Source organism: Podarcis pityusensis (genome assembly GCF_964106645.2).
Source record: "Podarcis pityusensis genome assembly, chromosome: 10".
In the NCBI taxonomy this organism is placed as follows: Eukaryota; Metazoa; Chordata; class Lepidosauria; order Squamata; family Lacertidae; genus Podarcis; species Podarcis pityusensis.
Genome location: NC_138035.1, coordinates 24,433,032 through 24,445,085, shown reverse-complemented (window position 1 = coordinate 24,445,085; position 12,054 = coordinate 24,433,032). Strand labels below are relative to the sequence as shown.

Genomic DNA, 12,054 nt, shown 5'->3' with positions numbered 1-12,054 from the left:
TAAGGAAAAATAGATTGCTAAATGGTGAAGGAGGGAAAGTAAAGTTACATTATATTAAGATAGAATAGAGGACAAAAACTGGAAAAGATGGAAAGGATTTGCTGAAATAGCTAATTGAACTAGAATACCAAAAAGGGAGGTGTGAGGAGGTCAAGGAAATAAGCAAATGAAAGATAAGTTATGGGAAGATTTATTGTATTTTTTCTTTTTTCTTTTTTTCTCTCTTTTTTTCTTGTTTCTTCTTTTTTTTTGATATTATCGTGATGTGATGTTTTGTATTTTTTAAATATGCTGTTTTTTAACTTTTTCTTTTTGTAACCCTTTAAAATGTAATAAATATTAATTTTTTTAAAAAAGATAATGCTTCTTGCTTGCTTGGATGAAGGACAGAGAAGCGTGTGTGCATATGAAGAAGAAACTATAGACTACTGCATGGGTAGGCAAACTAAGGCCCAGGGGCCGGATCCAACCCAATCGCCTTCTAAATCCGGCCCACGAACAGCCCGGGAATCAGCATATTTTTACATGAGTAGAATGTGCCCTTTTATTTAAAATGCATCTCTGGGTTATTTGTGGGGTATAGGAATTCGTTGTTGTTTTTTCTTCACAATATAGTCCAGCCCTCCACAAGGTCCGAGGGACAGGGGACCAGCCCCCTGCTGAAAAAGTTTGCTGACTCCTGGACTACTGTATAAAGGTAAAATTCACATGTTTTCTCCTAGCCCTGCCCATCATTGGTATGCGGCCCCCTGAAGGCTGCCAGAAGAGAGTGTGGCCCTTGGGCTCAAAATGATTCCCCATCCCTACTCTAGACTGCACACTCTTGAAAGGCTTATAAAAGACCAGTAGACTAATTAATATGCCCAACTTACTGATACGTCTTGAAAGTACAACTGCTACCTTTCCCGTGCATATTGCATTGCACTTCATTCAAGTGCCATTTGAGTTTTGGTACTTTGATATTTTCAATAAGCAATGCTATTGCTAAGAATCAGTAAACCTTTGCAAATCTGACCACTGTCTCCGATATCACTGATTTGCCGTTAAATTATTCATGCCATATCCGAATCTTCAGAACCAAGGAGCTCATATTTATTACTAATAGATCCACACTGCTGTGGGGAAGATGTGAAGGAGAAAAGATGGGAGAGGGCGGGGATTATAGGTGAAGGGGAGGAACCAGAACAGGTCTAACAAGACACACTCAAAGCTGATGAGAAACACAACAGAAGTGGGAGGGTTCTGAGGGTTCCTTGGCTATCACTGATTACGTATTTACTCAAATTCCATTAAATGTAATACAGAATTCTATATTGAGATAATGGAGAGATTCCTATACAGCTACTGACAATCCAGAGAGAAACAAGCATGGAGTACCCTGCTTTAGTGATTGCCAGAACAATAGGAACATAGGAAGCTGGCTGAGTCTAAGAATATTAGTACATCCCTCTTGAGTTTAAGACAGGCGTCCTTCCCAGCTCTTCCTAGATCCAATGCAAGGTGGATGCTACAGTCTTCCTTAATGACAATGAATGCTACTAAAAGGTAAAGGTAAAGGTACCCCGGCCCGTACGGGCCAGTCGTGTCCGACTCTAGGGTTGTGCGCCCATCTCATCTCTAGGGTTGTGCTCTTCCGGAGACACTTCTGGGTCACGTGGCCAGCGTGACAAAGCTGCTCTGGCGAGCCAGCACCAGCGCAGCACACGGAAACGCCGTTTACCTTCCCGCTATAAAGCGGTACCTATTTATCTACTTGCACTTAGGGGTGCTTTCGAACTGCTAGGTGGGCAGGAGCTGGGACCGAAAGATGGGAGCTCACCCCGCCGCGGGGATTCGAACCGCCAACCATGCGATCGGCAAGCCCTAGGCGCTGAGGTTTTACCCACAGCGCTTGTAAATATTTCTGGAACACACTCAAACAGGGTGGAAAGGGTGAAATGGCTGCTGAGTGATACTGATGACTTCGTAACATAAAATAGCACTATATGCGTTGGCAGCTAAGAAGATCAGGAGAAAAGAACTAGATAAAATAGCGGTCAATTGCAAAGGTGATTCGGACATTTAAGCTGGCACATTCTACCTGAGAATCCCTTGCTATTATATTGTATGCAACAAATAATTTGTGATCTTGGTTTATTGTATCTGCAGTGCCTGATGTTTTTATGGTTATTGTTGCTTTTCTTTTTGTTCCCATTGTGAATGATGCCATGGCCTTTGGCTAGTGCAATAAAGTTGATGATGATTATGATGGTGATGATGAGTGGGGAGGCATGTAAAAAAAAATGCAAAGAAAAAGGAATATACCCGCCCTGGTCTGACAGGTGGCTTTGAGCAGCGTTTGATTTTTGACGTGAATCTTTGCATTATATTAAATGTCACACTGGTGAGTAATTCCTGTTTTAGATAACCTGCTTCAGTTGACTCTGTCAAGTACATTCTGCTCTCTTTGGCTGAAGAGATCCCTACCCTCACCCCTTATATATGAAACCAGAAAAATCAAGCAAGGGGCCTACTTACATGTTTAGAAAAGAATTCGTCCACTTCTCGGAGCAGCTTTTCCTGGCACTCAGGATGGGTGGCCAACAGGTAAGTGGCAAAGGAGAGGGCGCTCTTGGTGGTTTCATAGCCAGCAATCAGGAATAAGGAGGCCTGGCCAGCTATTTCATCATCACTCAACGCTTTTGGAGTTTGCTTCTGAGGCCGGGCTTTGCTGGCAGATGTCTCATTTTCCTGAATGCAAACATCGGCTTGGCTGACCGTGTCAAAATGTTCCACGATGATGTCATTACCAGAGCTTCGGGCATCAAGCATCAGCTGGAGGAAATCCCTGCGTCTCTGCAAAATGCACAGTGAAAACATTAAGTCAGTGAACAAGAATGTGGACATACATTCACGCTAATACCATGATATCTCTTTTCTCCAAGGGGCGAGCCTTGTTTTTGGCGTTGCCTAACAATTACTCATACTGTATTATAAAGGCTGGACGGTGTGATTCTTTTCCTTTTAGCTTCTTTTTTAAAGTAGCCCGAAATTGGGAACAAAGGATGAGTTAGGAGAGGGGCTGCTCAATTCTTCTCCTTCCTTCTTCTTGTCCTACCGTCTTTCCCCGAAAGTAAGACATCCCCTGAACATAAGGCCTCCCCGGAATATAAGGCCCCCAAAGCTACTGTAAGGTGCCTGACTCCTCTGGACCATGGTGACGGGCGCCGCCACACAGCTCACTGATTGGCCGCAGTGCAGCCGGAGCTGTTCAGGCAGTGCGAGGTCTCTTTAAATCAGAGAGCCCGCGCTGCCGCTAGGACAACCTGCCGCCTGCTGCTCGCTCTGCCCCGACGGAGTCTGGCTGACTCACAGTTAGACAATAAATGTGTACCGTATTCTTCTTCATGGAAAAATAAGACATCCCCTGAAAATAAGACCTAGTGCATCTTTGGGAGCAAAAATTAATATAAGACACTGTCTTGTTTTTGGGAAAACAGGGTATCACATCACCCTCTCCCCAGTTCTTTCCCACCTGCTGGGACCTCAGATCTTTTCTCCCACAGGAAAAGAGAAAAGCAGCGGAGTGGGGTGGTTTTAAGAAGACACATGGAAGGAAGGGAAAGGATTAGGCAGCCCCTCTCCTCAGTGGCTCTCTACCCGATTTCAGTCTCCAGGGGCAACTGTTCCTTGAAAAAAAAGCCAGAGGAAAGAATCATGTTGCCTGACGTGTGGCTTGGTGTTCAATGGAGTCTTTGCTTTGCGCTGATGACAGGGAACAATAAAGGGGGTGTTGCGGTAGATTTTTTTGGGAAAAGGAGAATAGAGCTAGGAATGTCAGTAAATTCAGATTTTGTGTAACTGCATTTAAGAGCAATCACGATCACTGCCAAATAATCACTGCATCAGTTGATTACTTGAAAATCAAATTTAATCAATCAATTTTAAACAATTTATTCCATTCGATCAACTTAACTTCATTTTTTAAAAAACCAGTCTTGATCTGAATTGCAGTGAGTGCAAAGCAGATTAGAACATGAGGAGAAAAAGCACACTGAAGGGTGCAGAAGTACTGGTAACTCTTTGTTAGCTCTTTCTGCTGTGAAGCCCTAGGGCCCACAGAACTACCAACATTCATCCCAAGTCTGGAATGGAAATCAATTCAGAAAATACTATCAGTATTCACCGTTGTTGTTGTTGTTGTTTGTTTCTTTGTCTGTTTCAGTCCACAGATGATAAGTGGTGATCCCCTCCCCCATCCCAAATTTGTATTGTGTTTCCTTTGTATTGAAATGAATTACCTTTGAACTAAAATGAATGTTGTGGAATAAGAAATAATTATGGAACAGTGCTGCATATGACTAACACAGGTCAGAATGGAAATCAATGCCTTTTTATAGGCCTAGATAGAGCTGACTTAAGGGAACATGAAATTATAATTTTAAAAGTGACTCCCGGTTTTTTGTTTTTGTTTTACTAGGTAGGCATATTACGCATCGTGGCAATATTAGTGGATGGGACAGGACAAAAAACGACTCATTACAGAGGTTTTTAGCCTATGTGCAAGACAATCCTGGGCACATTCCTCATGTAACATTGCCTAAAATGTTGGCTACAATCCAAAGAGCTTGGGTATTCCCCTTGGGTGCTTTTAAGATTCCTGTGCCATGTCACAAGCTACTTTTGACTGTCCTCTCGGTTTCAAAAGAGGTTTGCCATCTGGAATTTGGGGCAGGGGGCTGTCTAAACCCCACTTGGGCACATGGAACTAGTTCCACAGGTCCTTTGATCCAGGTCATTGCTTCAAATATGTCACATTCTGCCTATATCCTATGCTTACTGAGAATCTGTCACCTCATATTTTCACCACCAGAGTGTAAGTGCAACACACTATTGTGCTCTCATGCTGTAGAGTTCTGAAAGCATGAAGAATAAGCCCTTGAAAATAGTGACTTTTGGCAGGGGTCTACTTAACACCACTCCATTAAAGCTGGTTTGGGCATGCTGTCTATTTTGCAATCCATTGTTAAATGCATTATGGCATTTTATTTATTTTCAGTTCCTCAAACACCAGCCTAATCTGTCAGAGCAAAAAAAAAAGGGGGGGGGATGCAGAAGCGGTTGCAGAGCTTGACTTTTGAGATGCTGCAGACTGGGAAGGAAAAGCAAGGCTGGAATGCTTTTCAAAAATAATTTAATCTGCTTTACTTTTTTTTAAGATCAAGGGAGAGCTTTTAAATTATATTCTTGGAGCCATGATGGGAAATAAAATTGAGGGAGAGGAGCAGGCACAGGAAAAGGGCAAATGAGATAAGGGCACAAAAGGAATCATTCATTATATATGTCAAAGGACTTTTATCAGATCACTGACATGGGAATGGTGAGAAACAAAGAAGCAGAAATACTTAACATACTGTGCTTTGGCTTTTGCAGTCAGCTAAGTGCTATGACCCGGTAAGAAGAAAAGGACATCCAAAAAGTGTACTGAGGTTCAACAAAACCAACTGTGGGCTTTAAATCTAAATTGTGGGGAATTAATTGGCTTGGCCATCCCCGAGCCCTGTAAAATCTTTCACCAAATGAACTACATTCTCTACAAGCGTCCTGTGTGGGTATTACATTGTGATGAAGTAAGCCAATGACATTTTACTGTATCCTTCACAGGCTGGAGAATGTTCTATCACTGTAGGAGCAATATTGAGCATTGCGATACATTTCTGCAGCTGTTTCTCTTTTTTAAAAAAAGAAAGAAAGAGAGGAGGTGATCAACTAATTAGATATTTTGCTTAATCTCCATTGCAGTGTTCAAAACCACTACAGGTGGGGTTGTGTGGCAACAACTGTAAATGGTTTAGTTCAGAAGATATCTCAGCTTTATATCTGCCTAGGAAGCCCCTTCCCTCCTCTCTTCTCACTGTGATTAAAAATTGGGAGCCTTTAATTTACCATAGTTCCCCATAACATCTGAACTAGTAAACTGTGGCTGAAGATCCTGGCTTGTTCTGAACTGGTAGCCATAGTTTCCTGGTTTGAACAAAATGGAAACTATGTTAGTTGAAGACTTGTGGGTTTAATTGTGGTTTGCCAAAAGGGGGGTAAAAATAGAAGGTGATGCATGCATAGACAGAAGGCTTGTTCATATCTTAGATTATGAAGGCAAGATATGATTGTCTGAATGAACTGAATATCAAATAACTTTATAATCTGTTGACTAGAGGACTCAGGCTAGCTTCTTCTTTGGTGATCACTCGCAGACGAGTAAGATTGTCTTCAATGAACACAAGCATAGGACTAGATAGGGTATATTTCCAATGCACACACACACCCCTTCTGTCCTAGCAAATTGTCAAAAAGTATATGGTAGCCCAAGATGCAACTCAGAGAGGTTATTCCAGAGCCTGGGAGCCACCACAGAGGAGGCTCTCTCATGTACCACTGTCCCTCAAACCACGGAAGGCAGTATCACTGCCAACAAGGCTTCAATTGCTGATCTTAGCAACCAGGCAGCTAAATGTGTGAGGAGGCACTTCAGATATTAGACTTGCATCACTTGGGCATTAAAATCTGAATTATACAAATTCATATTTATATAGCCCAGTAATCCTGTAAACTCATCCTTACTAACTCAGAGACTGAAATGTCCAAACATTTTGGCTTCTCTTAAGACTGGGCTGTAAAGGGCATGTTATTAGAATACCTTTCTAAGGCTAGAGACAGAGAACCACTTCTTTCAGAGCATTGAATGTGGATTGACAGAGGCATGATCACTCACATATGAACTTTCATCTCACTATTATCATTGTTAACCAGGTTTTTGTAATGCCTTAAAAACATGCAAAACCTGTTTAATCAGAGGTGACAGTGGAGCAAAAGAAATGCACCATGGGAAACAGTATCATGTACTTTAAAACTATCATTCTAGCCTTAGGGCACAATTCAGACAAAATTAAATGAAATCAATTGAATATAAGCACTCTAACTGGTGTGCTAATGTTCCATTGATTTCAATAGGGCTTAAGTGCACTTAGCTTTCTCTGAACCCTGCTTTTAATAGTTTGTTCAGAAGCTGTTTGAAGCCCTTGAAATAAATCCCTGAAGACTTGGGAAGTGGAAGGAAGGAAGACCTACATTTTTGTAGGGTTATTATGCAGGGGGAGGGGGAATACTTCCTGGTTTAATTCTCATGAGCAATGCTTCAGGTTTTAAAACCTTCCAAAAGTTCAAACAACAGGAGAGGACAGCACAGAACAGGGAGCAATATTAAGACCAGTCTTCTTAAATGAAAAGGATGATAATGATCAGGCTATATGAGGAGCACCCAAACCAGGGGTCAGCAAACTTTTTCAGCAGGTGGCCAGTCCACTGCCCCTCAAACCTTGTGGGGGGTCGGATTATATTTTTTGGGGGGGGATGAACAAATTCCTATGCCCCACAAATAACCCAGAGATGCATTTTAAATAAAAGCACATTCTACTCATGTAAAAACACACTGATTCCCGGGCCATCTGCGGGCCAGATTTAGAAGGAGATTGGGCCGGATCCAGCCCCCGGGCCTTAGTTTGCCTACCCATGGCCCAAACCAACCACAGATCCCTGCTGTGGTCTGATACCCACATTACACAATCTCAGAGTTAGCACATCATCTGTAAGCTCATAAATGACCATATTCTGTGACTGTAAAAGAAGGAAAGGAAAGAGAAAAAGCACTATTACATGTGAGGTGGCTGAATGAGGTGTTTCTTTTTTTTCCCCCCCCAGCACTGGGAGACATTTTACAATGAATTCTGAGTAATAATGAAATATTGGTGTGAGAGGAATGAAGATGGATTATTGGCAGGTGTGAAAACCTACAAAAACCAATTCAATAAGTATATCAAGCAATCAGATTCAACTGTCTCTCAGGCTCAAAAGGCTGCATTAGGATGAAATGGATAACTCCTCACATAAGGCATTTTGAGTACTTTGAAGAAAAGGTGGGATGCAAATGAGACAGACAGTCAGGCAGGGAGACATCATATCTGGCACCTGGCTCGGCCTTCCCAAATGTTTCCCTCATTGCAAACAGACACCTGCACTTCATACTCTCCTCAGCTTTGCTTAGCTGCAGAATAATTGAGTTGTAGGAAAATGCTACACCAGCAGCAAACTGAAAGACGCATCAGCAAGATGGACACTTGCTTTATATTATATATTCTTCTTCCATTTTTTAAAAAAGTATTTTTATTTTTTGCACAACAAAGCATCTATCAGAAAACCAAATGGTGATGCTGTCAGAGTAGCTGTGTGAAAGACTCCTTGCCTGATGAAGTTTTGCAAAAGGATAGAAGCCTCACTTTGTGGATGCTGTAGGTAAGAGACTCTTCTAGTCCGTCCAAGAGAGACGCTTTCCATTATAGGTTGTGACACGGGTGCTGTGAGCCATGCCTTTTCCAGTTCGTTAATCCTTCATAAACACTGCCTGGTCATTCAGGGAAGCAATTTTGCATGGAAGTAGCAAGCTTTGTGTCACACATTGGAAGAATGAATACAAGCCATACAGTGCAAGACATATTCAACTACATTAATAATCCTTCTTTAAATCCTCATTTCTAAGCTTCACAACCATCCAATATAGTGTACGAATATGAAACCTGAGCACGTAATGCAACCCAATTCTTCTCTCCAAGGTCAAACATATTGAGTGTCAGTCTCAATTTCTTTCCTGAAACTGAATTCTGTTATCTATCTTTAATTGAAAGTACTGAACACACTTTTAACAAATGAATCCCCAACTTCCAGGCCCTAGTGTCCATTTTTGGTACAATATCAGCTGAAGCATTCAGAAAAATGACTGAGAAATATATGATTAATGAGACATCACTGCTGGGACTATACTGAAAATGTATCTGTGGCAAGTCACAATGATTAAATTATTCAGGATAAAGGGTTCCTTTTTTGTTGTTGCTTGAAGCAACAAACCAGGACAAAGAACAATCACTGAATTCAACAAAGGTTAAGTGTCTTGCTTATTTCTTAGTGGTTTCAATGCAATTTAAGCATTCACAGCTGTGACTATAATTTATGTGGTTAGATTTTATTTTTTTCTTTTGCTTTGGTCAAGGGAAAGTCAGGTTCAAATCCTGGTTCAATTGTGAGGTGAGGCTCACTCAATAAGTCACTATCACTATCCCCTCAGCCTAATCCATTTCACTGTAAAGACATAGTTGTGCACTGAGCATCTTAGCAGAAGGGCTGGGGTTATAAATATAAAATATAAATATAAAAATATTTAAAAATCAGAAGGATATATACAAACAGTGCTTGAAGTGGGGAATGGCAGGGGGGCAAACCAGAATAGGAAATCAGGATCTGATCCAAAGACTGCACATATGTTTTCACAGAAGGCAGAGAAAACAGTGCTCACTTCATAACCAAAATATCTACACGCACTCTTGTTCTCATGTACATCTGCATGCACCCTAATTCTGTCTTTCAAGCATTTAATCTTCCTCTCTGTCTCTTTCAAGTACAGACACTGAAAGCTTCTACTGTGCTTGAACTGACAGCCTCTAGAATTGCACATAACTGAGGTTGAGGGCAGCATTTTCTCAGCTCTGGAATTTACTCCCTAGACTTCAAGTTTATTAAACTCCAGGCCATGTTTCAGTATCTTGTGTTAGCTCAGGCTCTTTCTGAAATGCTTGTTTGGGGATTTGGCTTGGTGTTCAAGTTGCTTTGTTTGCTAACATCAACAGCTGGCTGATGTTTGGTGGTGGTGGGGTTATATACAGTATATACTGAAAACAGGATGAGGCTCCAATGATAGCTTACTTATTTAATAAACAAACAAACAAATTACTATATTATTTGCAATGGGACGTGGCTTGCCGATCAGAAGGGCAGCGGTTCGAATCCCCATGACAGGGTGAGCTCCCATTGCTTGGTCCCTGCTCCTGCCAACCTAGCAGTTCGAAAGCACATCAAAGTGCAAGTAGATAAATAGGTACCGCTCCGGCGGGAAGGTAAACGGCGTTTCCATGCGCTGCTCTGGTTTGCCAGAAGCGGCTTAGTCATGCTGGCCACATGACCCGGAAGCTGTACGCCGGCTCCCTCGGCCAATAAAGCGAGATGAGCGCCACAACCCCAGAGTTGTCCGCGACTGGACCTCATGGTCAGGGGTCCCTTTACCTTTTTATATTATTTGCAGTACTTTGATGCAGAAAACTGAGCAGGTTCATTTGTTAAATCAAAGGAATCTTGCGACACCTATTATCTCATTGTGGTGAGGGGATACACTGGTGTGGGGGTCATTAAACAAAGGTGCATAGGGATGCACCAAAAACCTTTAAAATACAGAAGAATTTATGCTTTTGAATTCTGGTGCTGGAGGAGACTCTTGAGAGTCCCATGGACTGCAAGAAGATCAAACCTATCTATTCTTAAGGAAATCAGCCCTCACTGGAAGGACAGATCCTGACTGAGGGCACAAGGAGAAGGGGACGACAGAGGACGAGATGGTTGGACAGTGTTCTCTAAGCTACTAACATGAGTTCGACCAAACTGCGGTAGGCAGTGGAAGACAGGAGTGCCTGGCATGCTCTGGTCCATGGGGTCATGAAGATTCGGACGACTAAACAACAATGATGTATGCATGGAGAAACATGGATTCTTTAGATCAGGCATGTCCAAAGTCCGTTTCAGGGGCCTAATCCGGCCCACTGATCGGTTTAATCTGGCCCCCGTGGCAGTTTATTTCCTGGGGTAAAACTCTAAAAAACCCTCAACAACTTCAATTCTAAAAGAAGCTCAACAACTTCAACCCTAAAAAAAGATCAAACCTAAAAAAAAGGTCAACAATTTTGTCAACCACCACAGCCCTTCACTTCATCAAATCTAGCCCTCTTTGAAAAAAAGTTTGGACACCACTGCTTTAGATGGTATGACTACTAAAAATCCCCACCCTGGACCAACTGGCCGGTGATCGTGACTGATAATTTGCTACTACAATGGTACTTGGTTCTCAAACACCTTGGTATACTCAACCGTCTTGGTTCCCAAACACCAAAAACCCGGAAGTAAGTGTTCCTGTTTTCGAATGTTTTTCAGAAGCTGAATGTCCGATGTGGCTGTTGGCTACTGTTTCTGGGGCGTCTGCACCAATCAGAAGCTGCGCCTTGGTTTCTGAACATCTTGGAAGTCAATCGGACTTCCAGAACAGATTAAGTTGGGCACTTTTGTTTTTGCTATTTATTTTGCGTTTTTGTTTTTGAGGCTTTTTCGGTTAACTTGTTTTTGTGACTGTATGGAACCCAGTTCAGCTACTGATTAATTGACTGATTGTGTGACTGCAGAAATGGATAAAAGCCCTCCCATCCAAATAGTGACTATCAGTGCAGGTAATAAAAAAAAATAATTTTAATTTTTATCATCTACAATTCTGTCTTATTTATTTTATAGTACAGTACATTGATTATTGCTTTCATTTTATGGATCAATGGTCTCGTTAGATAATAAAATTCATGTTAAATTGCTGTTTTAGGGGTTGTTTTTAAAAGTCTGGAACAGATTAATCTGTTTTGCATTACTTTCTATTGGAAAGCGCACCTTGGTTTTCGAATGCTTTGGTTTTGGAACAGACTTCCGGAATTGATTAAGTTTGAGAACCAAGGTACCACTGTACACCTTTTATTGGGAAAATGATTTAGTGGCTTGTGGCAGAGCAGCTACAGGCATTCTTGGATTAACTGATGATCAAGTTGCACCTCTGTCCGAATTCAGACCTGGGTCTTGGTTACCTAGATGGATAAACTTTTTCACAAGAGCGACAAGAAGAGTGAGTCTTCTCCTCTGTCTCTCTGTGACTTTTGATATCTACTTCTGATACTCTGAAGTGGTTTCATTGTTAACACGGCTTGTAATCCGTTGCATTTTGTAGTCTTATCTTATTTAACTGTGCACCGCTTGGTGTTTTCATAACTTTTTGTTGCAAAACTCTTAAATAAATCTGCAAATAAATAAACAAAACAAAAACACAACCCCTAAACCAAGGAGACTAGTAACTGCACAACCTTTAGAAGACATCCCTGTATAGGGAAG

The 12,054-nt window shown here is 41.6% G+C and overlaps 1 protein-coding gene across 3 annotated transcripts in view; it reads right to left on the bottom strand.

Moving 5' to 3' along the window:
- TBXAS1 (thromboxane A synthase 1) overlaps nt 1-12,054 on the bottom strand; it is a 210,305-nt gene that overhangs the window by 53,507 nt on the left and 144,744 nt on the right. For all 3 annotated transcript variants that reach the window (XM_081024038.1, XM_081024039.1, XM_081024040.1), the window contains exon 10: nt 2,518-2,835. In XM_081024038.1, coding sequence (XP_080880164.1) covers nt 2,518-2,835 — 318 coding nt within the window. The remainder of the gene's footprint in view (nt 1-2,517; nt 2,836-12,054) is intronic.